At 40.6% G+C, this 26752-nt stretch overlaps 1 protein-coding gene across 11 annotated transcripts in view; it reads left to right on the top strand.

Moving 5' to 3' along the window:
• Positions 1–22719, top strand: part of Kcmf1 (Potassium channel modulatory factor 1) — a 56652-nt gene extending 33933 nt beyond the window's left edge. For 4 of the 11 annotated variants that reach the window (XM_069327908.1, XM_045737772.2, XM_069327909.1 and 1 more), the window contains exons 7-9: positions 6804–6905; positions 8510–8823; positions 16243–22719. In XM_069327908.1, coding sequence (XP_069184009.1) covers positions 6804–6905; positions 8510–8823; positions 16243–16882 — 1056 coding nt within the window. In that variant the 3' untranslated portion in view covers positions 16883–22719. The remainder of the gene's footprint in view (positions 1–6803; positions 6906–8509; positions 8824–16242) is intronic. The other 7 variants (XM_045737774.2, XM_045737778.2, XM_069327912.1 and 4 more) reach the window with 3 other exon arrangements.
• The last annotated feature ends 4033 nt before the right edge of the window (positions 22720–26752 follow it).

Genomic DNA, 26752 nt, shown 5'->3' with positions numbered 1-26752 from the left:
CTTTTACAATATATGTCCTCGCCTAGTTGTGCTTGTGGGGGTTGAGCTCTGGCTCCTTGGTCCTGCCTCTCAACCGTCCATCAACAGGTGTATCGGTTTCTGTGCCTCTTGGGCTCTGTCATGTCTACATGTGACATTGTATGGGGGTCAGCCTCGTTACTTGTGTGAGGAGTTGCCACATTACTTCCTAGTGCTTTCCTGTTCCCATTCTGACACTATAAAAAAAAAAAAAAAAAATTAATTCTATCTGTGGCTCTTTTGGGTACTCCGTTTCCACCTGTGTCCCCTAGTGTGTGTGCCCCTTGTGTTACATAGCCTGTCCTTATCAACCCTGTCGATTCCCTTGGGTATCTTGAATGTGGTGATCAGGTCTCCCCTCACTTCGTCTTCCAGCGAAGTGTGGTTTCATTCCCGTAGTCTCTCCTCATGACTTCGGTAGTGTACTTTTTCTTTCTGAAGGGGTTCTGTTCCCTTCTCTGTTGACTGGGCGCTGGGGGAGCAGCTTGCTCTGTTGCCTCTCGCTTGGTCCCGCTGTTGGTGAGCGCTTTGGGTTGTCTTCCGGCCTCTGCTGGCGTCGGAGAACGGCTTCTCCCCCTTGGGGGGGGTTCAGAGCTGGCGGGGTGAGCTTCTTCCCCTGCGCTTCGTCATTTCCTCTTCGTCATTTCCTCTTCGTGGGTGTGTGGGGCGTGGTCGATCCGCCCCATCCTTCTGGGCTTCCCGTCTGCTCTTTGCAGTCATGAGCTTTTCCCGTCTGCTCTTTGCAGTCTTGTGCTTTTCCAGTCTGCAGTTCTTCTGGACTACTTCAGTCTGCGCCCTGGATCCTCTGCCCTCCTCGGAGGACTGTTGTCTCCTGTTCGGATTCTGTTAGGGCCGGGTGCATGGATGGTGGACCTGGACCTCCAGGTCACTTCTTGGCACGTTCCTCTCCAGTTTTTCTGGGGCTAGCACGGTTGGTAATTACCTATGTGTACTTACCTAAGTGTAGTTACAGGATGAGAGCTACTCTCGTGGTGTCCCGTCTTCCCAGCACTCTGTCATATAATGCTTTGATTATAATTGTCATATTGTCATATCATGATTGTCATATGTCATGATATGTCTTAATATGATTGTCATATACTGCTTTGGTGGTGGGGCTTCAGGTTTGCTGTTTTTATTGCCTTCCCTATTTTGTAAAGGGCACTTTGTATACTCTTTGCATCTTTACCGGATCTTAGTGCCCTGTCTGCGTCTGAGATTCGGTGTCTGGCCTACCTCGACGACTGGCTGGAGTGGGCTCCCAGTCAGTCCGCTTGTCTGCTCGCCAGGGGATGGTTCTTTCCAGATCGCTGGGTTTGGTTTCCTGGTGATCTGGAGGTTTTACCTTCTGTTTCCGTCCCGGGTTCGGACCTGGGCCTTGTTTCAGGCTCTTGGGCCCCTCATTGTCTTCCCTCCGGAAGTGTTACTGCGGCTGTGGTCCCGCCTTTGGCTGTTCAGGAGGGGGTCCCGGGTTGCTCAGCGGTTGCTTGGGCGGTTGTGCGGGAGTTTGCACTTCGGCGTGCTTGTCTGTCCGCAGAGTCGGGTTTGGCTCCGGCGTCGGTTGGTTCCTACGGAGACTCCCCTTCCGCCTCTTGCATTCCTTGGGTTCCTCTGGAGATCTGGTGTTGGTGCTGCGTCACCAGCTTCCTCTTTGGGGTTTTCGGGGTTCCGTGCCTTGGCACCTCCCCGAGCCTTCGCTCGATGTGTTCACGGACGGGTCGTCTCTCGGCTGGGGCTTTGTGACCTGTGCTCACCAGGTCGGCCGAGGTTGATGGAGTCTGTCTGTCCGTCGGGCTCTCAGCCCGGTTCAGGTGTTCATGGCTGTCTGGTTTGCGCTTCGGAGGGTTTGGGTCACTAGGTACTCTACCATTCAGCTCTGTTTGGACTGTTCTCTGGTGGTTCTTGCCGGAACCACAGGGGGTTTGGTTAACCGTGTGGTTCGTGTCCGGGGTGTGTCCTGCGTCCTGGTGGACAGCTGTCTCGGTTCATTCCTCTTCGTGGGTTGGCCAGTCGTCGCCGATTCGTTTTGTTGGTTCTGTTGGGCTTATGGACTCCTGGCCATGGACGTCTTCGGGTCGGCGTGGTCTAGGCGTCGCCCGTTTTGTGGCGCCCTTTCCACCTGCGAGGACTTCACGGAGGAGGCTTTCGGCAGGCCTGGTCGAGGTGGGGGGTACTTGTACCTCTTCTCCCGGTCCGGCTGTTGCTTCGGGTTCTGGCTCGGTTGCAGCCCATTCCCACGAGAACAGTCCTTATGGTTCCATGGTGGCCGGCCCGGCCTTCTTTTCAGACGCTGCTTGATAGGTGTCCGTACCCGGGGCGTTTTTCCTGAGGCTTCGCCTTTTTCAGCAGGCCGAATCGGTCCTGTCCGTCACTGGTTCGGCCTTCTCTTTGGCTCTTCGCGTATGGTATTTTGACGCAGGTATCACCATCTCTATGGTGTTCAGGTGGCTTTGTTGACGGTGTCCCACCTGCGAGCTTCGTCTTGGAGACAGTATGACGTTTATTACGTTTTCTCGCGTTTTGTTTACCCTCCGGCCTGCTCATGAGTCGCCTGAGCCATCCTGGTCTTTGTTCAGGGTACCTTCTTATCTTCCCCTCAGTTTGTGGTAGCCTCTTCGGTTTCAGTTTCCTCCTCTTTGGTACTGGTGGTAGCTTTATTGGTGTGCAGCCTTTCTCTGTCCTGGCGACGGTCGAGACGGCTGCTTTCCGGAGGGGTTCTTGGGGTATTGGTACTTGTTTGGTTTGGCCGGGGGGTGCGTCCTGTGTTGTCCGGTTGTGCTTTTTGCTGTTGCCGGCGTACCGTGCCTGGGGATGCGCTGTGGTTGATCCGGTTCCTTCGTTCCCTGTTTTCAGGGCTCGGGTCTCCCAGGTCATCCGCAGTGTTTTCCTTCTTCCTGCGGTCTGTCTTTGCGCCCGTGCTGTTCAGACGTTTGCAGCATTTGCTGCTGTGTTGGTGACGTCTCGGGTTCGTTTCGGGCGCAGGGATTTGTGGGTCGGCCAGGTTTTTGGCCGCCCATCCATATGTGCGTCTGTTCTTGGGCGTTCTTGTTGCCTTGGGTCGCAGGTTTGCGACCGGTTGTCTTGGCTTTGCGTTGCAGAGTTTGTGGCGGCCGCCTCCCGGGTTAGCCCTTTCTTTTCCTTCTCTTTGGGTATGAAGCTCCAGGGAGCCGTAGGGGCTCCCCACAGAAAACCAGCGTTGAATGTAATGAAACGCCATTTTCTGGGTGAGCCCCGGAGGCTCCCTGGAAACCCTCCCTCCCACCGGTCGGCGGTTTTTTCGCGTTGGTTGAAGCTTAGCTTCCGAACTGGAGCTTGGCAGCCGGCGCGGTAGGTCCGGGGCTCCCCCCTCCCCCTCCCGGGGTGGGGAGGGCTGCGCGGACGATCGGCGCGGCAGTAAAGTGTGATGTTTGCTTGTTTGCTTGTTTCCTTGGGATTGTAGGGAGTTTTCTACCTCTCTGTTCGGTTTTTGTTGTAGTTTCTTACCATGTGGGGTTTGTTTTGTTACGCCTACCTTTCTGGGTGCCTAACCCCGGTTGATGGCAATAAGGAAAACCCCCAACCATATGGGGTTTTCCAGGGCCATTGCTCCCTGAAACCTCTCTGAAGGGGCCAGGTTCTGGCGCTGGTCCCTGGTAGGTCTGAACTCCTTAGCTAATGTCCCGGTCTAACATAACATACATTAGCCCGATAAGCTCCAGGGAGCCTCCGGGGCTCACCCAGAAAATGGCGTTTCATTACATTCAACGCTGGTTTATTGTGTTTTCTATTAAATTGTTAGTTAGAAAAGTCTTGTTCTTTCCATTTACATACCATTAAATTAAAAAAATGACAAAAATCCATTCGGAGAGGTTTGAGATGATCCCAATAATTTAGGTGCTTTATCGTGTCAATGTATGCCGTATATGTTCTTTGTATTCCCTCTATATCAGCACTCTCTCTCCTGCTCTGAAGGGGGAAGTGAGTATTAAGCAATACTCAAAATGGAACAGCACAAGCGATTTAAATAGTACAACCATTGCGATGGGATCCCTGGATTTGAAGGTTCTCATTTGTGAAGAGAGATTGTGTGTGTGGTGTGAACACTTGAATTATATCCACTTCCAGATTCTTCTCTCTTTCTGATCCCTATAGCTACCTTCCCAGTATGGTGTAGATGCCTTCTGGTCTCATTTCTCCCTTTCCCATCTTTAGTACTCTTAACACTTGTTGGGATTGATTTACAGCAACCGTTTGTCTGACCACCCCAGAAGTTTGTCAAGGTCCTCTTGTAACTTTCTGCACTCGTCTGTTTTCACATTCCTCATCAGCTTTGCATTATCTGCAAACATTGACATGTCTGAGCTCACTCTCCTGGTTATGTTATTCACATAAATTAGGAACAGCAGGGGTCCCAGGATACAGCCTTGTGGGACCTCACTTGTTACATTCCTGCAGCTGGAAACCACCTCTCAGACTGTGACTCTTTACTTTCTGTACTTTAGATACTCCCTAATCCACTTCAGTGTTTCCCAGCTATCCCAGCCTGGTTCTCCATCTTTTACAACAATCTTTCATGCGTAACTGTGTCAAATACTGTTTGACAGTCTAGAAACATACAGTTGTCTACCCAGCCTTTCCTGTCTTGTTTTAGTAACATTGTCAAATGTGACTCGATCATATTTGTTGGGCATGTCTTTCCATTTCTAAATCTATGCTGACTGTTTGTCACAAAGTCGATCCTATCAAGATGCTCCACCATTCTCAACCTGATTACTTTCTCTGGAACTTTACAATAATACTTGTCAATGACACTGGTCTGTAGTTTAGTGCATCCTTTCTATCCATTTTTGAATATTGGAACTACATTTGTCTTTTTACAGACACCTGGGAGACTTCTTGTGTCAAGCATTTTATTAAAAATGTTAGACGAGTGACATCCTACTTTAGCAGCCATGGTGAGATTAGGTCTGGCCCCATTAATTTTGTTACATCTAGTTTCCCGTGAATTTTTTTCCTCTCTTTCACAGTGACTGCAATGCCACCCGGTACTTCCACTGGCCTCTCATCTTAAAACCTTGGTCTTCACATTGGTTCCAAAATAAAAACCTCAAATCTTGCATTGAATTCCTCGCATGCCTTCTTATCATTATCTGAGAGCTCCACCCTTGTTTTCTCAATCTTAGTACATGGTCTCGCACTGTCTTTTTTCTCCTTATATGGCTGTAATTCAGCTTTGATTAGATTGTTTTATGATTCATTCTTCCGTGTTCTATTTAGTTTTTATATACACGTATTCCTAACCATATTAATATACAGTACTGTATATGTTTTTACTATTTATCCACTTATACACTTCAGTCATGCCACCCCCTAACTCTTTGCCTTTCTCTAGAATGTAAATTAGGGTTTTTTTGTTTCTATTGAAGAATTTGCATTTGTAGCAATGTCATTTTCAAATTGCCTCTCAGCTTCGCTTCTAATTCAGGTGTATTTGTGCATTGTTATCTTTAGTGCCTCACTATTGATCTGTTTCCAGCTCTACTTTTTCCGGGCATTTTCTGTCCTTTCTTTAGCCTCCCTGCATTGCCTATTGAACCATGGGTTTACAATACTGTTTTCATCCACCTCCTCCTTGAGTGGTACAGTGTATTAGTTTTTTTATTGCAGCGGCACACTTCTTTCTCAATGGATTTCCCACAAAGTCCCTCATCCTGTTGTAGTCCCCACATCTGTGATCTCTCATATTCTTCAATGGTTATCTTTATGTAACCAATTTCTTCAGTTCCACTAAGTATTCCAGCTTGACAAATGCAGTGGTCGCTAGCTCCTAGACCTAGAGGCATCTCATACTCTATTTTTTCAACATATGCTTCATTTTGGGAAAACACCAAGTCTTGTGTGTGTGTGGCATACTGCTCCCCCAACACCCTCCCACACACACCAGTCTAAATTCTGCCATATAATTTAAGTTCACTGTATTTTCCAAGTGTCAAAACTAAATAATGAAATAGGTAAATGTATAGAGTGTATTAATGCAAAACACTTTATAAATTAAGAAGATAAATTATAATGTCAAAAAAATAGGCTATGACTGTTTGGTATTTCACCTATTACACTGATCCGCCACTGTATTCATGCACTATTTATACACAAATGTGACTCCAGCAACCGATCAAAGCTATTTTTTTTATTATAAAATATGTAAAAAATTTTAAGCTTGTTAATGAAACACTGTAAATAAAAGGAAAAATAAGCCGTTCATGTGTGAAGAGAGGTAGATGAGCTGGCTCAGCCTTACATTCCTAGTTGCCAGTCAAGTGCCATAAATAATCACTCCAACTTATCCATGCTATTTTATCATAATTAAAGAAAAAGATATGGTAGAAGAAATAGTTTATTAATGTGATAACTTATAAATAATATTTAAAAACTATACAATGTCAGGATTGGTGATCCCCAAACCTATAGTAGTTAGCATGTCGTCTTGTGCACCAAACAGGTGTGTACAGAAGTTAGTTTTTAATTAAGCCAGAAGTTGTTTGCAGTAAGTGGCAGTTTGCACCAGGAAGCTTCATTCCACTGAGCTTCTAGTTTGTTTATTTTGTGAAAATAACATTGTTACAGTGCCAAAGAAATTCATTAATCCATCAGTAACCTTCCTTTGTTTTTCGTTTAGCACGGTAGTTCATGAATGTCATATCGTATTGGCATTAAATACTTATGAAAGTAGAACATGGCTTCTTATTGAAAATGTTCAGTGTAGCCCTCTAGTTGCCATTTTGCGAACCAATTATTTTTTTCACCAGGGTTCTTCATCTACAGAGTTGGATCAATTATTTCTGTGGATTCCCCCTGAAATGGAACCTGCTCCAACAGAAAATTGGAGGCTATGGCAGGATTCTTATCCGGTTAGTGTCCGATGCAATGGATTAGGTGTTTGGATAATCGAGAAAAAATAACACTAGCCCAGAATTTATTTATTCGTTATTTATATTTCCATTTGATTTTGGTATCAGTGTATATGCAGTGCATGTTCTATCATTTGCACTAATAAAAACAAAAACAAAAGTTGGAAATAAAATTGTGAAATGGCAAATATTGGATGGACTGGGGTGATTTGACCAATCTTTTCAAGCGGTAAACTTCACCCAACTTACTACACATGTTCTCTAGTAAGTTGCCAGATGTGCTGCATAGACTGGGAAACTTAACTGCTTAATTCAAATTATAATGGTTATATATTTGTTCACTACAGTATGCCAACTTTTTGTATAATATCTCTAGAACAGTGAAAAATAATCACTTCAGATTTGGTAAATATATACATTAGCTACGTATATGCTGACCACTTGAAAATTATGGGGGCCTTGGCTGACTACTATGATAAACATAAAAATTGAATAAACCACAAGTGTTTGTAAAGTATTTGGAATTCTTACAAGATTCTATTTTCATTTTTTCTCCTTCCCTTCTCACAAGAGAACCCCAAGAGTAGCTGACCGTAGCTAGCACTGAGGCTACAAAATCTTGGATACTAGGCTTTTAAGACGCACTCAAGGTAGGCAGAAGCCAGTGCCAGAATCTGGTGCTCTCTTAGGTATGAGGCAAAGGAAGCATGGGGATCAGAGAGAGGTGGTGGGTAGGAGGTTAGAGAGGATACGGTTATAGGCAGTCCTCATTCCTAAAAAATCTCTTCGAAAACAAAATTAATTTTATACGGAAAAAGTGGAATTGTTCCAGAGACCTCCAAAAGTAAACCTTTTACTGCTCTTCTCATACACATACTGTAACTGAACATTTTTATTAAATATTGTCCTACCTTCACTCTCCAGCACAAATACAGTACATAGTCAAGTGTAGAGCACATTGAAGGTACTATGATGCAAAAATATAATATAAAAAAGTGTAAAGCTCAAGACATTTGTGAGGAATTGCGAGATTGGAGCATCCTTGAATCTTGTCCAACAATTTGCATGCAAATGTGACCATTCTCCTACCATTTCAATGTTGTTGTTTAAACCAAATTATTTAACCTCCTGTACAGTGAGGGGCGACTGTATTTCATGTAAAATACAGTAATTGTGCATATTATGAGATGTACCTAGTTGCCCTTTCCCCATTCCCATTCCTCACCCTCTTGTCATGCAAGTTTTAATTTTAGACAAGATATTCTATTTATTTTTACCAAATAAATTCCAATAGGTATCTATTTTTACCAAATAAATATCAATAGGTATTTATTTTTACCAAAACTGATTTATGCAAATGTACAAAGAATAAATGTATTTTGTCACTTTCTGTTAGGAAATTTAATAAAAATAAATTATTACTGTACAGTATATATTTGTGCATTTGGGTTAAAGATCTTTTATTTTTGCAGCTTTTCTTTAAGGATATGTATTTGTATATGAATTGCCATATAAGTATGAAAATTTAAAGTTTCAATGCTAATTCATGGTTTATCAATAGTTTAAAATGTTTCATCCAAAGTTGATGTGACAATGACTTACAGGCTGCTGGTCTTCGTCAGCAGCTGGAGCGACTACCAAGACGTGGAGGAGCCAGTAGTAGTGGAGGTGTTGGTAGTGGAGGAAGTGGCAGTGGAGGCAACAGCAGTGGGGGAGGTGGAGGAAGTGGTGGTGGCGGCGTTGGGGGTGGCGGTGGTGGTGGCGGCGGCGGCAGCAGCAGTGGTAGTCACAGTGGTGTAATGGTGAATATTGGGTCTAGCAGCACAGCAAATGTTGTAACAACCCATCATCAGCCCCCTCCACTTCTTGTTCATGCTGGATCACATTCACAACCTCAGTCACAATATCTCCTGGCAAGGTACGTCTTCTCATTGTCAATAAGTATAATTTGTTTCAAGCTATTATCTGCAGTTCTTTTTTCTTTTGAATTGGGTTCACTAAATACACATTATTCATCTTCAATTAAAAGATAGGGAGTGAAGTTTTGTAATAATGTTACATAAATAAAACATTCATCGTAATTCACTGAGCATTCATGGTGGTTCTTCAGATAAAGCCTGTATCTCCATTGACATGCACAATTTTTCTCTGAAATTCATAAGAAAAAATTGATTGCACAAAATTGGAAGGTTATATAGGTAATGTATGTTATACAGGTAATATATACGTAATGTGCAAGTGTGTTTTAACATGTAATGAACACACTAGTATAAAGGAATTCATCTCTGTATTCAGGGTTTACAAAACACCATTGTTCTCCTTATATGGAAGGGAAGACTGGGGGAACTTGTTTACTTAATATCCAGGAGGAATAGTGTATACTGAGGCACAAATTGAGAGTGCAAGAGAGAACTGAATGGAGAAAAATGGATGATCCGAATGGATTTAGTAAGGGAAATGGTTGTACATTTCAAATTTTAACCGAAAATAGTTGTTGAAACGTTTTTAGCAATGGAGTGTGTTGTCTAGTACCATTATGGATTTAAGAAGTGTATAACTAGATTTATTGTGAAGCTCTGTGGTAACTTGTAAATATCTATGTGGTTGGGGAAAATTTAATAACTCCAGCAAAATCCTTTATATGTATAGAAAAGCAAGTAAGAGAGTTAGGCAATTAATAATTTGTAATGTGGTGGTGGGGGATGAAAGAGGGTTGTATAAATCCCTATCTTTAGGATGTATGTGAATGGGTTAGAGAGGCAAAGGCAGACTGATTGTGGAAGTACTGTCCCTGGGATAAATTGTTGATGCTTGCATTTTGTATGCAGATGGTGTGGCAGTCTTTGCTAAGAATAAGTATACAAGAGGAAAACGTTGTAGGAAAAAGTAAGGTTATGGTGTTAGAGAGATGGAAATGGAATGTCATTGATTTTGTAGGTTTTACAGAGAAGGAAGATAGTGATTTGAACTATAAAATAAATATTGGGGGAAGATAAAATATTTTAAATATTTGCAGGCATTTATGTAAAAGTAAGGGAATAGGAGGTGAAATGATAGAGTAATAAGTGGGAGAAGTGGTAGGAAAGGTGACTAAAATAAGAAAAGTAGTAATGTTAGTACAGTACTGGAGTTGAGAAAAGACTGAAAGATAGTACTGTATACTTTCCCCAGCCCTAATGTGGAAGTGAAATGTAGTTATATAAAGGCATGCTTTACGGGGCCAATCCATGCTAACTCCTGAACATGTTCTCAGATTTATGTCTTTGATATTTAGCCTTTAAAACACAAGCATGGTTACTTTTAATATTAAAAAAAATTGGTTGTTTTATTTTGTACACTTGTTAAACAAATATTACTGCAAAGTCCTCCACTGGGGGACTACCCCAACCAAAAGCAGGCAAAGCCCCAATCCTACTGGACTGCCTCCAAGCAGAGAAGCCAAAATCCCTCTGGAAAAGTACCTGACTGAGGATGAAAAGCAGCAGCTGCAGCTGAATTAACATTAGAAACAACTTCCTTGGGAAAGAGAAGAGATGAAAAGGGGGGGGGGGGGAAGGGGGAAGACAAAAAAGTTAAGGACCAGGCCAAATCTAAATACTGATCCAGCACAGCCAACCTTCACATAAGATGGACCAAGTAAAAAGCCACCACTGCCTCCTGAAAGAGGAGGGGGTAGGGGGGGCAAGCAACTTGGACAGAGCCTCTGGAACTGCAGGCAACAAGGCAGCCACACCAGTGGCCAATGCCAGTATATCCAAGCCATCACAGAACTGGTCAGAGGAATAGCTCCACAACTGCCCAAATGCGCATGATGACTGCCAAGTTGGTATGAGTGTTGTGTTTTCTGCAGTAAGAACTCTAGAGAGCACAGGCAGCTGCACAAGGCCACTGACCCATGTACATGAAGAGCACTGGAACATACAGGCAATCCTCAAGCTGCATTTAAGGAGCATAACCCAAGAACACATGACAACACCTACCTCTCAAACATTCAGGTTTGACAGAACCTATGCCTAGGCCCTCAAAGAGAGGAGGGGGTTCTCAGCCTGCCATTATTACTCTGGAACCTCATACCATAGCTAATAGGCAGCAGCAGACCCGAACTCAGACAAGGCCGGGTCCAGCAAGGAAGCGAAGCCCAAATTCTGCAGTAGAAACTGTTAAAGTTCCACCCACGCCACAGAAGGCTAAAGGCAGGAAGCTGGAAGCTTCTGGAAATAAGACTATTCCGTGGACCCAAATGGTACATGGAAACGCACTCTAAGAGGATCAGCCAAGTGATCGGGCTTGTGCATCTGAGGGGGAATAGGTAGAGACATCTTCCTGGTGCAAAATACCATCTGCAGACAGAACTAAAGTCCAGGAGTAGTTGAAGAGCACCCATGGACTCTCCAGGCTCTGAAGCCAGCCATAATGGCATTTTGTGCCAGATGCACACAGAAATCACAGTAACGTGATGTATCAAATGAACAAATCCACAAGGGCCGTGACGAGGATTCGAACCTGCGTCCGGGAGCATCCCAGACGCTGCCTTAATCGGCTGAGCTACGACATGGTAAAAGAGTTGAAACCGAAGTCCTACTGAACTTACTGGATCCTGCAGCCTCTCCGAGACACAAACCAGGGTTTTACACAACTTTCCCATGCACTCGAGCTATGTCGATAGGCCATTCTCCCTCTTCGCCCTTACATCATTACACGAGAGGGAGAACGGCCTGTTGACATAGCTCGAGTGCATGGGGGGAGCTGTGTAAAACCCTGGTTTGTGTCTCGGAGAGACTACGGGATCCAGTAAGTTCAGTAGAACTTCGGTTTCAACTCTTTTACCATGTCGTAGCTCAGCCGATTAAGGCAGCGTCTGGGATGCTCCCGGACGCAGGTTCGAATCCTCGTCATGGCCCTTGTGGATTTGTTCATTTGTGCCAGATGGCTTTGACAAGAAGACACTATTCCATAAAGAAGGATTGGAGCTACAGTACAGTATTCATCGGAGGTATGCACTGCCTGCTCAATGTGGCAAAAAGAGAATGATAGTCTTGTGGGTGAAAGATTATAGACAGAAGTATGCAATGGCTAGATGTCATGGCAGGCATTAGCTCTGTACCAGCCATAATACCAGAGCAAGTGGCCTCCTGGCTATCTTCATGAATGGTTATGTACTGCATTTTGCTCCATGGTCATAGGTGTTTGTTTTTCTTCCTCTATTAGTGGTTTATGTGGTATGACAGTGTTGTTATGGCACCTACCAAGGAACTAAACAAAGAACCATTGTTGAGATTGTTTTAAAGAAAGCAGGCCACCAAAGTAAGGAAATAAGTTATTTGTTGGGTATAGCCAAGTCGACATGAGGAAGTATTAGGCATGTTTTCGATGGGGAAACAGTGGTGATGCACCATCACAGAAACATTGGTCTAATCATTCCTGGAAGATTTCTTCAAGGTGTACCCTTGCTGTAACAGGAAGGGTACTCTCCAGTGAACACTTCAGAATGTACACAGACCTGGAAGACATCTTCCTGGGATGACCAGACCGATGTTTTTGTGATGGTGTGTCACCTGTTTTCGCCTTTAGAAATGCACACAATATTTCCTCATGTCAACTTTGCTACACCCAACAGTTAACTTGAAGCAGGCCACCAAAAGGAAATAAGTTACTTGTTGTGTGTAGCCAAGTTGAAAGTCCTCGTGCAGACTTATCGGCCCTCCAATATATTTCACCCTCTCTGGATTTCCTGTCTGACCTTCTGTATAATCACTATAGCTTGGGTTTGCTTCACTTTGCAGGCAGATTCCTGAACGGTGATCCTGGACCATAAGGATGGATACTGGCACAGCTTTATTCATTCATTCTAGATTCTGGGACTGGTTAGGGTTTCTTGTAGATGTCAGGCTTACCGTTTCAGTTTTTTGCCCTTTATCTTGAATATCGCTCCTTGGATCTTTTACCCAAATAATGTGGGTTATTGAGACCCGGTTATATCTCTTGGGGGTTTATGTTTTGGCCTATTTTAATGACTGGCTGGTTTGAGTTTCCAGCCAGTCCATGTGTCAGCTAGCCAGGTTTCCCAGTTTTGGGTTCTTGATGAATTGGTGGAAGTCTTGTTAGTTCCATTCCAGGTTCAGACTTGTTTGGACCTGGTTTGGGATTCCTGGTCAGCATCTTTTCTTTCCCTTGCTCCCCTCAGTTTCGTTCTGCCAGCAGCAGCATTGCTGTGTAGTGTTGAACCAGCCTTGGGTGGACCCAAGAGGTCCACGTCATCAACAGGTTGTGCAGGATCCTGACCATTGACTGCATGGCTTAGTATTTTCCCTGGGCAGGATTTGGTATTGGTTCCTCTGGTGCCACCCATTTAGCCATTGCCAGGACTATCAAGTTCGGGGCCCTGTATGCCCTTTGTTGCCTCTTGCTTTGCCAGCTTCCTTGTTAGGCTTTTTGGAGTTCAGTTCTGTGGCAACATCCTCCCCAATCGCTCGATGTGTTCAGACGCCTTGGCTGGGGTTTTGTGACCAGCACTCGCAGAGCTTCCTGGGATCATTGGTTGGGTCCACTTTCAAATACAAGCATACCTCAGTTTAAGAGTTTAATTGGTTCCTGGAGACGCCTCGTATTCCGAAAACTCATATTCCGAAGCTAATTTCCCTATAAGAAATAAAGGGAAATGAATTAATCCGTTCCTGACTACCCGAAAACCCCACATCAAACTAAATTTTTATACCTAATTCATCTAAATAAACCTACAAAACTACGTTCAAGTTATTACTTACCTTGCTGTTGAATGCTGTAGGCGTATGGAAGATGGTGAGGAGGGGGGAGGAGGAGAGGAGTTACTGTTTGGAAGGGGAGTCCCCTTCCATTATCACATCAGGCAGTGAGGACCTTTCTGATGTGCTCTTCCTGGGACGTTTTTATCTGAGTGCCACTAGGTTCTGGTTGAGGCTCACTGCTCAATTTCCTCACCACAAATCTGTCCAAACCCTGGCTTTCTCACAAATAATGGCCTCCGAAACACTATCACCCCTTAACTCCTTGTCGTGTATCCAAATTAATAACAACTTTTCCACTTCTTCAAGTATTTGTGGTCTTTGTTTCGTTATTGTTCTGACTCCTTTTGCCACTTTAGCACTCATAATCTCATTTTTCTTCTTAAGTATAGTGCATATTGTTGATGTGGCTTTGTTGTACTGCCTACAAAGTTCAACAACACGTGTACCGTTCTCATGCTTCCGAATGATCTCTTGTTTCTCCTCTATTGTCATCCTCACATGGGCTTTCTGGCCTTTATCCTTATCACTGGCTTTCTTGGGACCCATGGTGAGATATATAATAACAAATTGTATAGTCAAATCACCAAAAATCCAACAAAACACTGAAAATCCGCGAGAAGAATTGATGTGGGGTAGTCACTGGGCGCAAGACAATGGTAAACTGAGGGGCGGAGGGGCGACGATAGCCGAACCCCCACGCGCTGGGTCGGCCTGTACGTGTATCAACAAACTCGCGTTCCGAGACATATTTTCCGAGGAAATCCTGCTCGTATTCCGAAAAACTCGCATACAGGGACACTCGCATTCCGAGGTACCACTGTACAGGCAAGGGAAGTTTGAGCTATTTTCGAGAGAATCAATTTGGTTTCGATGAATTGTTTGGTCATTTCAGTGCTTTCTTTTATTTAAACCTTGCCATTGTTTGTATTGTCTCGCTTACTTTCTGGATGGTTTATCTGTGTGAGTGATCATAACAATCCCCCAGATCCTCGTGCCTATGTGAGGAGGCCAGATTCTGTCTCTGGTACCCGGTAGGCCAAACAGGGTTTCTATGGCTGATATGACTCTGTAGGAAAAGCTATCTTAATGAGATACATCTCCTCCAGGAAGCCACAGAGGAAGAATGAGACTTTTCATTAACATTCTATGTTGTCTCTTTTTAATATATGTAAATCCTTGTTGCGCCTAGCATTGCCTTCTCATTAGCAGCTTGCAATCTATTTATCTGGCATGCTATGAATGTGTGCACGTGAGTGCGTGCAAGTATCAGATTTGGTGCCAAACCAATAACAAGTGTATCACATAACATAAGAATAAATGAAACTGTAGAGGGCCTATTGGCCCATTCAAGGCAATTCCTATTTATATCTACCCACACTCATTCATATATTCAGTATACATCTAACTTATGCTTGAAACAATCCAGTAATCTCGCATCTATTATAATACCTGGTTATTTGTATATTAAATCAACAATCGTGTTTCCAAACAGTAAGGAATGAAAGTAAGGTTGATGGCACTTAAAAGGATTCAGTAGATATATAACAAAAATTAAGACATTGCAAAGGCTAAGGGAAAACTTTCCAATAAAATCAAGTTGGATCTGGAACCTGCTTATGAAACAGCTCATGAGTGAGTAATAAAAAATTATTAAAAATCAAATATTCAGAAAAATTTTAGTGAAAACCCTGATTAAAGAATCGTAAATCAAATTGAGAGTAACATACATATAAAAAACATTTTGTTCATTTTAGAGGTACCTAAGCAAATCGTGGAGGAAATAAACATTAGCTTGAAAAACTGAACATGGGTAAGTGATTTGTCTTGACTTGTGCACCAAGACAGGGAGTGAAACATTCAAAGATGCCATTGAAGATTTCACAAATACCTGTAGTGGGAAATTAATCATGAGGTTGGAAGCTCTAATGCAGGCAACAGAAAGGAGGGAAAACCTATAATGCTTATTCTAAAAGAGGGATGAAGAAGAATGTGCTGAAAAACATTTAAAGCTGTATGCTAAGTAAAATAAAACTTTCTTGTGGTTTGACAAACAGGAACAGAATAAGGGATGAGGAGGACAGACTAAGGGGTTAAGAACTTTACAGATGAAGCATGAGCTAAAATTAAGGAAAAACAAGATTGTTCTCTGTAGTGTGGGATGGGGAACCCATGGGAAAGTTGCATATTGAAGCTCAAGTGGAAGGAAAACAGCATGGCAGGTACATAATAAAATAATCTTAAATATAATGTAGTAGGAAACTGGAATACTTTCCTTAATTTTCCTTGTGCAGTTCTGCATTGTATTTGTATTTTTTTTTTTTTTTTTTTTTTTTTTTTTTTTTTTTTTTTTTTTTTTTTGCTACCTGTATAGAAATCACCAGTACTTATATTTATACAAACAAATACAGTATCTGAAAATGCCTGGTAATAAATTATGCATTTAATAAAATTTCAAGGTTTTGATATTTTCCCATTGTAAGTTAAACAACTATTCTTTTGTATAAATGAAAATGTTGATAGCCTTTCACATTATGTTGGTCATTGCTCTTTTATTTATAATTACCATGTTTCAGGCTGGGAGACAGTGAGAGTGATATAGATGGCAGTAGTGGGAGCAGTGATCGGGCAGGATTTGTCCAAGAACTGTTACTCTCCACACTCTGTGATCTCAGTGTTAGCCCAGGAGCCTTGGGAGATGGAAGTTTATTACCAGCATCACTTGCAAAGCGAGGTGGAGTGGCTCATGAGACAGATGTTTCTAAAGGTGATAGTGAGAGGGCTTTAAAAGTTGTAATATCATCTGATGTAGGAACTCAGACCAACTCAAGTACTCCTCCTATATCCAGCACTACTACAACAACAACTACGCAGACTAATATGCAGCATCCAGCCATGCCACAGTCAAAGACCCCTAATACCATGAAATCTGTCAAAGGGGCGAAGGGTGTTGTTGTTGGTCGATCTAGTCCAGGAAGTCAGCAACAGCAGCAGCAGCAGCACCAACAGCAGCAGCAACAGCAACAGCAGCAGCAGTCAAATGGAGGAGGGGTGGTATCTCGGCCACTGACGGGGACGGGAACAGTGGCTGTCTCCCCTGTGGGGGGGCCAGGAAGGGGCCGAGCATCGGGGGGGTCAGTGTCTCCCGGTGCAGCCCGCCGGAAACTGGTTCGCGGAGTAGAAGGCCGAGCTACAGAGCCTCCTCCTCCTCACTAGTGCCCGCAGAATCTAGTCCAGCACCAGAAGGTCTTCCCAATGCCAACGAACCTTGCCCCTGCCATCCTTGTCCTTGCCACCCTTGTACCTGCCTGTAGCAAGCCAAACCAAAGAGGAAGGCAGGAGCCAAGATGTTTTGACAGTCCTGCAAACAGTTTGGCTTTGGTATAAATGTTGGTCAGAGGATGCGCTTGGAAGATAATTGTATATGGTGTGCATGGATATGTAAAGTTGTGTGTGCCGCAGTAAGATGAAAGGAAGCAGGTAGGCAGGCAGGCAGGCAGGCAGGCAAATTAGCAGAAAAAATTGGGAGGAGGCTTTTGGTGCCAAGATTTAAATTGTACATAGCACATGCTGTTTAAGCATGTCATATTGCTGTGTATAAAATATGTTCAGGCCTTCATAATACTGCATAGCTTTACCCTAACCATTCATGAAATCACATTATTGGCATTGTACTCAGTACTGTTTCCTTCCCTCACCCTTGATAACCAGAATCACTCACAACTATTTCTTGTATGATATATATTTCAAATTGATAATAGGTTTGATTTTTTCAATGTGGTTTTGCCAATACACATAGGTTTTGAAGATTTTTGCCCAAATAGTGTTTGAAATATTTATAAATTGTATTTTTTGTTGCAAATGATATAACAGTAATTCTTATTATAGAGCTTCACTTTGCTTTGGTAAGATGATTTTGAATCACTTACCTGCAGCCTAGCACAAGACATATTATGTAGAGTTATCTAGGGGACTTGTCTGTATTTTATTGAGCCTCTCAAGAAACTTTTTCAAATAAAAATTAACTGGAATGGGGAGGGGTGATGGACAGCTCCATAAGCAAACTACCATCTCTTACCAGCAGTAGTTAAGCACCATGCCATACATCACTTAGACAATTTTAGCAAGGTTCCTGTATTGTCACCCCCAGCTGTTCTAAGCCATGTGCATTTAATGAATGCTGTATTTCACCGTGATACTTGGGAATTTTGAGCCTTATTAAAATATTGTCCCCCTGGGTGTAATTGGAGATGCATCAAAATTATTGTCTCCTGTTAGGCTGCACAGTGATGTTTTCTTAGTGCACTTGACTGATTCTTCATATGATGAACAAGATAGACTGAGAAGCAGTTTTTCAGATTTACATTGCAGCCCAGATTGAGCTGAAATATGTTAACATTTTTGGGAATGTTTATGGAATCAAAGTTGTATGTTCTTTAAGCTCATCTCTTTTTATAAAAGCAGGTGTATTTTGTGACAAGATCAGCAATATGGGCTATATTTGTCTTCATTAGAAACTTTTCCAGCTGTAATACATGGAACTGTACACTTAAGGGAGAATACATGAAGCACACAGTGGTGGATTCATTACATTACATGTGCAGCATTAGAGGGCTTCTGGCTAGCAGCAGGGTTCCGACTCCTGTATGTTTGATTTATTTATATAACTGTTTGGGTGTTAAGCATTGTGTGTGAAGAAAACTTACACCCTGCTACTTCAACTTATCTCAATATTTTCAAGTTTTGTGAGAGACGGCTGTTAATATCTTCAAGTTAAAAAAAAATTAAATACTTTTTGCCATACATAGTGAAAGATAATGATAAAAGATTATTAACTAATTGTCTAACTTTATGATTTACTTAATGATTTGTGATGCTAAACTTGATATTTAGTGGTTAACTCAAAAGCTGAGAAATTATTAGTTTTGCACAAATTATGAAAGTGAAAACTCGGCTTAATATCTATTTTGCCCGGTGTCTCGGATCTGTCTCAAACCCTTGGCATTGTACAGTAAGCATGCAAGCCTTTGAACCAATTACAACTTAACAGAATAAAAGCTCACATTTGCCCTGTTTTTCATCATATTGGAAGTGTAATAAAACTCAAATTGTAACTTTCTCTGCTTGTTAGTAGCGTGCTTGTATTAACTCAAGGGCAAGAGTCGAATCCATAGCAGTGAATTAGGTATTGCAATGTTCTCGTGTATCACACGACACTTGTTGGACTTTCATCTTGGGCTCTGGACTAACATACTTGGGAGGCTGCTAACCTGCTCAGCAGAAACTAGTGTTCGGGATATTACTTTGTAGCTTTGTAAATTTACTTATAAGTAGTGCTGTAATTAATATGAATGCTAATATCTGATGGACCATTTCCTGGTGGCAACTTTGTTTATAGAATATTATCAGGCCAGGGCTCAAGGTAGAGAGGAGCACAACTTTTCCTCATGTTTAAATATGAATCTTTGGTATTGTTTCTGGATTAATGGTGAAGCAGAAACTCATGAGTCTCAACACCTGCAGTATGCTAATGTGCCAATGTTTTACTAACATGATGTACTTCTACCATACAAGTCTGTTCTTGTGATGACAGCACCTTTAAGTTGAAAAAATATTGTGTTGACCATTAATGATAAGAGTTTTAATGCCTCTAAAGGGTAACAGATTGATGAGTGATAATCTACATGTATATATATATATATATTAAACTAACAATGCCAATATATGACCCATATAATATTTAGAAATTTGACTAGCTTTGTCAAGTATTACTTGAAAGCAAAATTTAATGAAGTATTGCAAGATAAATCTGTGGTCAATAATACCACATTTTGCTCTGGTGGGATGGTATAAGTAATTTATATTTAGGTACTGGATATTAAAATGTGATAAAATCCTTGCACTTGAATTTTGTGGTGGCGTTGTAGATGATGATGACAGATGCTGCTACTAGTGCACCAATACTTTGATTATCTGGCTCACTCACTCACTTGAAACCTCAACATCAGGTTTTTGATTACTAAGCTTGCTTTGTGATACCACTTGAATTCCTGGACTAGTGTAAATACTAAACCCTGCTGTACTGGTTAATCAAGGAATTGGTGCAGCTGTCCAACTGATGCTGCACAATTCTGTGGTTGGCCTTACATCAATGGTCTTTCATAAGAAGTTTATTCCAGACAATTTTGGAAAACAGTCGTTGGCTAATTGTGTAATTTATAATACTGTATTGCTAATTGGAGACCCTATATGCAATACAGTTGTTATGATTTAAAAAGTATGGCCATGGATATAGATTTCTAGAAGGTGCCTGTTTAAAAAAACTAAAGATGTGTGGGGGGCGTTTGTGTAAATATTTAGCCATACATGCATCAGCACACACTGACTTTGCATAGATATGTATATATTTATTATTATTACTAGTAAATCATAGTTTGTTTACACATATTTTGTCATTTAAGTAGGGTCATATTTATAATAGCTCCTTTTTTTTCTTTTCTTTTTTTAGTATTTGCAATGGCACCCAGTCTGCATATTTAGGGATCAAAATCTCTCTATATACAGTGTCTTGAAGAAAGTGTAGGAAGCGTCAAAATGCCGTTATCATCTGTGTCCTCCTGGCATGTAGGATGAACCAATAGTATTCATGATATACACTTTGAGTGTTAATTATTTTTGCTTGTCTACCAGTGATCTTGGAGATTGTGGATGTTTACTGAAACAACATTCATATATTGCAGTCGAATTTGATTAATATGGTAGATTATCTTTTGCTGTTAAATTTTTACCATCTTGCGGTACTGTTTATGGAAAATGTCTAAGACAGATTTTTCTAAAATTAAATAATTTGATAATGGAGGACAGTTTGTGTTTGAAAATGAAATGGCATCATTGCAGTTCATTGTACTGTACATCAGTTTAATGGAAAAAAAATTGATGATTTTAGATGTAAATAGTAATTCAGATTAACTTCATTATGAAATGGTAGTACAGTATTTATACTCAACATTGTAGAAATAATTTCACTTTGATATCATTGTACTTAATGCATTTGAACTATTAAGAGATGCAAAAATTATACACAAGCAGTGTTTGTGACCAGTATAAAATTAGGAAATGGTAGTTATTAAATTTCTTGCATGAAAAATTTGGAAATCCATGTGTACAAACTTTTGTTGAGCCATTGCTGTGATAACAAAAAAAAACTGGGAATGATGCCAGCTTTTGTAGGTCACTGGAAAAATAGTTCTTTTGCAAAATGTAAATTATGGTAAATGTCTCAAATTACAAGTGACCATAAACCATGCTAAGTGTTTTTTGTGATTTTCCTAAATCCAAATAGACAAGACTTGAATGACACATTGATGCTCCTTAGTCAAGGAAGAGCTGCATGTGTGAATTTCATAATTCTAAGTTAAAAGACAGGTAATCCTGAGCATGTTTAAAGATATCTTTTGCAGAATCAATCGTCTGGAAGCTCTTAGTTGTACATTACTATTTATGCAGCAGGTTGATGATCAAATGGCACTATGTGATGGCATAATTTTCATAAAAATGAATGCTGCAAAATTGTCTCAAATTATTGTAACTGAATATGATTACACAATAATGCATGTAACAAATTTGATTTTAGTCTAGATGAAAAGTATAGTAGTATTGCAACAAATCTCATATATTCATCTTTAAAATATAAATCCATATTTTGTAAATGGAAATGAACAAATCTAAATTGCTTAATAATATTCATGTGCTATGAAGTCCTATCTGGGTTACGAAAGAGGAATCCTCTCACGTCACGTAAGAGCAAAATTAGCTGCAAATTTTATCCATCATCATCCATTCTAAAGTTCTACCCATACAGTTTTTTGCTGTCGGTTAAAGTGAAAACTTCCAACGTTTTGAAGTCTGTAATTTTAACCCTGGTTTCTTTAACCAAAACTACCAAAAAAATAATAAACGTAATCTGACACATGAGAATAGTTTGACTGTTCGACCATGACTTGATAGTGCTCTAGAACTGGTGACCCAAAAGGTATCTCTATTGATCAGAGAATTTGCTTATTGGGTTACTTGTGCATGGAAAGCAGGTGCCTTCTAATTGCACTTAAAAAAAGCATTGGAAAATTAATTAGGTAACTTGGGTAAACTAAGCAAAGGGTAAGGGAACAATAATAAAATAAACGAGACAAACAAGTTTTTTATTTATATTAACATCTGTCAAATGTTAAATGACTGCAATGTGGCTGCAGCCAAGAGAAAACTTCCTAAGAAAAACAGATCCAAAAAGAACATTTTCTTTAGAAAATATAATAATTATTTTTATTGAGAAAATCCATAGAAGCCTTGATGAGGATTTTAACTTGTGCAGTGGGTAGTCCCACGTAAACGCCCTAGACAAAGGTGGGACTACCCACCACATAGGTTTAAATCTTCAAGACTCCTACGGTGTTTCTCATCGATACATAACATTAGTGTGATTACTGCGTAGTCTATTCATTATTATTATTATTATATGCATCTTACAAAATAACAAAATAGTGCTTTGCTAAACAACATAAGTAGTAATTTGTGTGCGAAGTACAATAATATCAAGTGGGGCTTGCAAGACAAAATTTGCTAAATTGGCTAGTATGAAACTTTTATCATGCTTAAGCAGTTATTTTCTCATATTGATTTAAAAGTGTTGCCCAGAAATAGTTATACACAAATAATATTTGTTGGATCATCCAGTGGTTATTCAATTTGGTGTGGCTTCTTACCATTGATATAAGCTGACAGTGTTTGCAATGATCGCTCTGTATGTAATGACGCCAGCAATTCTAAGCTTCAGTAAGGCTCTTCCGCAGTAAGGTTTGTCTCCATTGTCATACTGGAAAATGAGCCTTATTGATGAATTTTTAAGGAAAATAAACTCATGATTGCTGATCTCGCATATCTTAAAAATATTTTTTAAAAGTTGCTGCAGAGGCAAGTTGCTCCATGCCCAAAACAGTACTTGTGTTATACTGTATCATAGGTTTATTGATGGAATAATAAAAATGTTTTTTGGCAAATTGTGTTTATTTTCAGTCGTACGTACTACTGTAGAGAAATGTAAGCTTGTACTTGTACTTGACTTACAAATGCAGAGAAGTGGCTTTGCATAACACTGATGATGTTTTTATAATTGTCACTTATTTAAACAGCATTACAAAAATACCGCACATCAATGGCCAGTGTCTAACTGAACAATAATGCTCAGCACACCAGTTTCCTGGATAATGTAATCAGTGCTTTTAAAGGCGAATTCTGCAATGTAAAGATAGGATCAGGTTTCACCACTATATACTAATACCTGGTCTCTGATCTAAAATACCATGTTAAATTGCTATACAGTACTAATAGTAATGTAATAATGGTTATGGATTGGAATGTGAGTGATTAAAGATGTGATGAACACCTAAAATATATTGGCATTAATATATTTACATTACATTACAGCATTAAAGGTGCTGAACTTTCTTGCAGTTTTTTTTTTTTTTTTTTTTGGTGGTGGTGTTTTAACTGATGCTTAAATACCACTTGGTAACCTGCCACACAGTTTGATTTTACTCCATTATTTATTTATTATTTTATTTTACATTTTCACTTGCGGGAATTTTTTTTCATGCTTTTGACCCTGTACACAGGTGCAGCAATTATATATTTATTATTTTTTTACTTTGTTAAAAGGAGTGCCAACTGCCTCTGCAATAGATAAAACAGTAGCAAGTTTTTTTTAACTTTTAAAGTATAAATTTAATTGGTAAAATGCTTGGGAAGATAGTTCTTCAAACAGTAGGAAACTCCTTTGCCACACACAGTGCATGAAAGTATAAAATGTTAGAAAATAATTACATTAAGTACATATTCAAAAAGGGTGGAAGCATTGTTATAGGTGAAGACACCATTTTAAAATTGGTAAAGATTACCAGATATGATTATATTCCCAATCAGTGCATGTCAATAAAATTGGCTTTTATCTATAGGATGAAGGCAGTCAAAGTGGTTGTTTTGAGCAGGCAAATTGTTTTGGTATATTAAATACAATTGTTTCATACTAACTGCAGGGAACTGATGTATTTTTAGTTTTGTTTTATTAAATTTTCAATAATTAAGAGGGAGATGAGTTGGATGGTTATGTACATTTTTTAATAGACATTACTGAAAAAACATCAGGAAACATGAAAAATAGATTAATCTTTTCTAAATATTGAAAGTGTGTATATTGCTGTAAATGCAGCTTAGGGAATGGCTCCTCACTTGTGCACAGTAAACTACCACTCACAGGATGAGTATGAGGTGCATAATAAACTACCACTCATAGAATGAGTATTGGGTGCATAATAAACTACCACACAGGATGGGTATAGGGTGCACAATAAATTACCCCTCAGGATGAGTATGGGGTGCACAATAAACTACCACTCGGGATGAGTATGAGGTGCATAATAAACGTCTGCTCATAGGATGAATATGGGGTGCACAATAAACTACCACTCACAGGATGAGTATGGGGTGCACAATAAACTACCACTCACAGGATGAGTATGGGGTGCACAATAAACTACTGCTCACAGGATGAGTATGGAGTGCACAAACTACCACTCACAGGATGAGTATGAGGTGCACAATAAACTACCACTCACAGGATGAGTATGAGGTGCACAATAAACTACCACTCACATGATGAGTATGGGGTGCACAATAAACTAGCGCTCACAGGATGAGTATGGTGTGCACAATAAACTACCACTCACAGGATGAGTATGGGGTGCACAATAAACTACCGCTCACAGGATGAGTATGAGGTGCACAATAAACTACCAATCACAGGATGAGTATGGGGTGCACAATAAACTACCACTCACAGGATGAGTATGGGGTGCACAATAAACTACCACTCACAGGATGAGTATGGGGTGCACAATAAACTACCGCTCACAGGATGAGTATGAGGTGCACAATAAACTACCACTCACAGGATGAGTATGGGGTGCACAATAAACTACCACTCACAGGATGAGTATGGGGTGCACAATAAACTACCGCTCACAGGATGAGTATGGGGTGCACAATAAACTACCGCTCACAGGATGAGTATGGGGTGCACAATAAACTACCGCTCACAGGATGAGTATGGGGTGCACAATAAACTACCGCTCACAGGATGAGTATGGGGTGCACAATAAACTACCGCTCACAGGATGAGTATGGGGTGCACAATAAACTACCGCTCACAGGATGAGTATGGGGTGCACAATAAACTACCGCTCACAGGATGAGTATGGGGTGCACAATAAACTACCGCTCACAGAATGAGTATGGGGTGCACAATAAACTACCGCTCACAGGATGAGTATGGGGTGCACAATAAACTACCGCTCACAGGATGAGTATGGGGTGCACAATAAACTACCGCTCACAGGATGAGTATGGGGTGCACAATAAACTACCACTCACAACAATAAATCAAACTAAACACACAGTACAACTCGCGTATGTAGGGAGTTGTGACCCTTGGGAGTCAGTTTGTCTTTCATTTACACACACACATCACATAAATTAGTTTATAAATACTATACATTATAAATACCAGCTTATACAAACACAACGTCCTGGTGGATATGCTTTAAACTGCTAAATTGTTCGCACACAAGATGAGGAGAGACTTTCTCAAGTCAAAATGAGCAGCAAATTAGAGCTCTGGTAAAGATTCAGGTTCCCGAGACTTCGAGACTTTCATACTTTAGTTTGGATCAACACTGAAGCCTGAGCAACTGTGACGTCACTAGTTAGCCAAAGAAAATGGACGCAATATAGAAAACTGTAAAATTCAGAGATGAATATGGGGAGATTGTTGTAATATATCATTGTTTCGCAGGGTTTACCTGAAGTCTTTGCCTGAGAGCCACTAACACTAGTGATCTCGACTAGGACAGGAAGTGGCTGCTTGTCGAGAGGGCCCTCCCCTTTTCCTTGATTATTTTTTCCTGCTATACTTTAAAAGTTAACAGAGTTTTGGCATTTACGGCTTCAGCGGGTAGGCAGTTCCATGAGTTTATAACCCTATGGGTGAAAAAGCATCTTATGTTCTCAGTCCTACAATTTGGCTTGTTGAGCTTGAACCCGTTGTTCCTCGTTCGTGTTACATCTGACCTTTTGTAAGATGTCTGTATCAACATCCTCCAAATTGTTCAGTATTCAGTATTTTAAAAATTTCAATGAGATCAACCTTGTCATGTGTGGTTTGTAGTGGTTTGCCCTGTGGTTTTGCCTGGTATGACAGTCGTCTTAGTTCTAGAATGATTTTTGTTGCACGGTGTTGAACTTTCTCCAAAGCAACTATATTAGCACACTATCTTGTGCTTCCCACTCACCCATTTTAGTACTTAAGACCTGCAACTTCACCGTTATAATCAATGCGATCAACTTATAATGTAGTTATTATAATGAACTCAGATTCTGCTACAATGTACCTATTATTACTTGTACTTTTATTAGTTAGATTAAGGACCTGCCTGAAACTATGAGGGTCAGTGGCTTTACAAGAATGTATTGCTGAAACACCAACGTTATGTACTCTCACGACCCATTGTACTTTCTTGTACATAATTAAATAAATAAATTAGTTAATTAATTAATTAATAAGTAAATACAAAGAAAATATGGGCGCACGTTAAATTAATGGAACTCAAAAGGTGGGTTGCCAATTCCAGATTTGGTTTCTCGACGAATTTTCGTCGAGCCCACTAGTGAGATAATGGCGCTGAGGTAAATTCAGGTAAAATTCTATATATTTTTTTTTTTTGCATTTTTATATTGTAGATCATTATCTAATTTTTGCCTTAGTTCTTTTTTGTCCACACTCTTTCTTACATTAGTCTAATTTATATATCCACAGCTAGTATTCCCCATTTTTTATGCATGCAGACTGACATTGACCCTGAAGTACATCTGTTATCATATACCTACAATAACCAGCACATTGGTAGTCATTACTACTACACGGCAAACTATGCCAAAAGCAAACTTCAAACTAACACTAGCCTATCAGATTTTAAAAAT

Source organism: Procambarus clarkii, chromosome 20 (assembly GCF_040958095.1).
Source record: "Procambarus clarkii isolate CNS0578487 chromosome 20, FALCON_Pclarkii_2.0, whole genome shotgun sequence".
NCBI classification, from domain to species: domain Eukaryota; kingdom Metazoa; phylum Arthropoda; class Malacostraca; order Decapoda; family Cambaridae; genus Procambarus; species Procambarus clarkii.
Note: the sequence above shows the minus strand (reverse complement) of the source record. Positions and strands in the feature narration are given on the sequence as shown.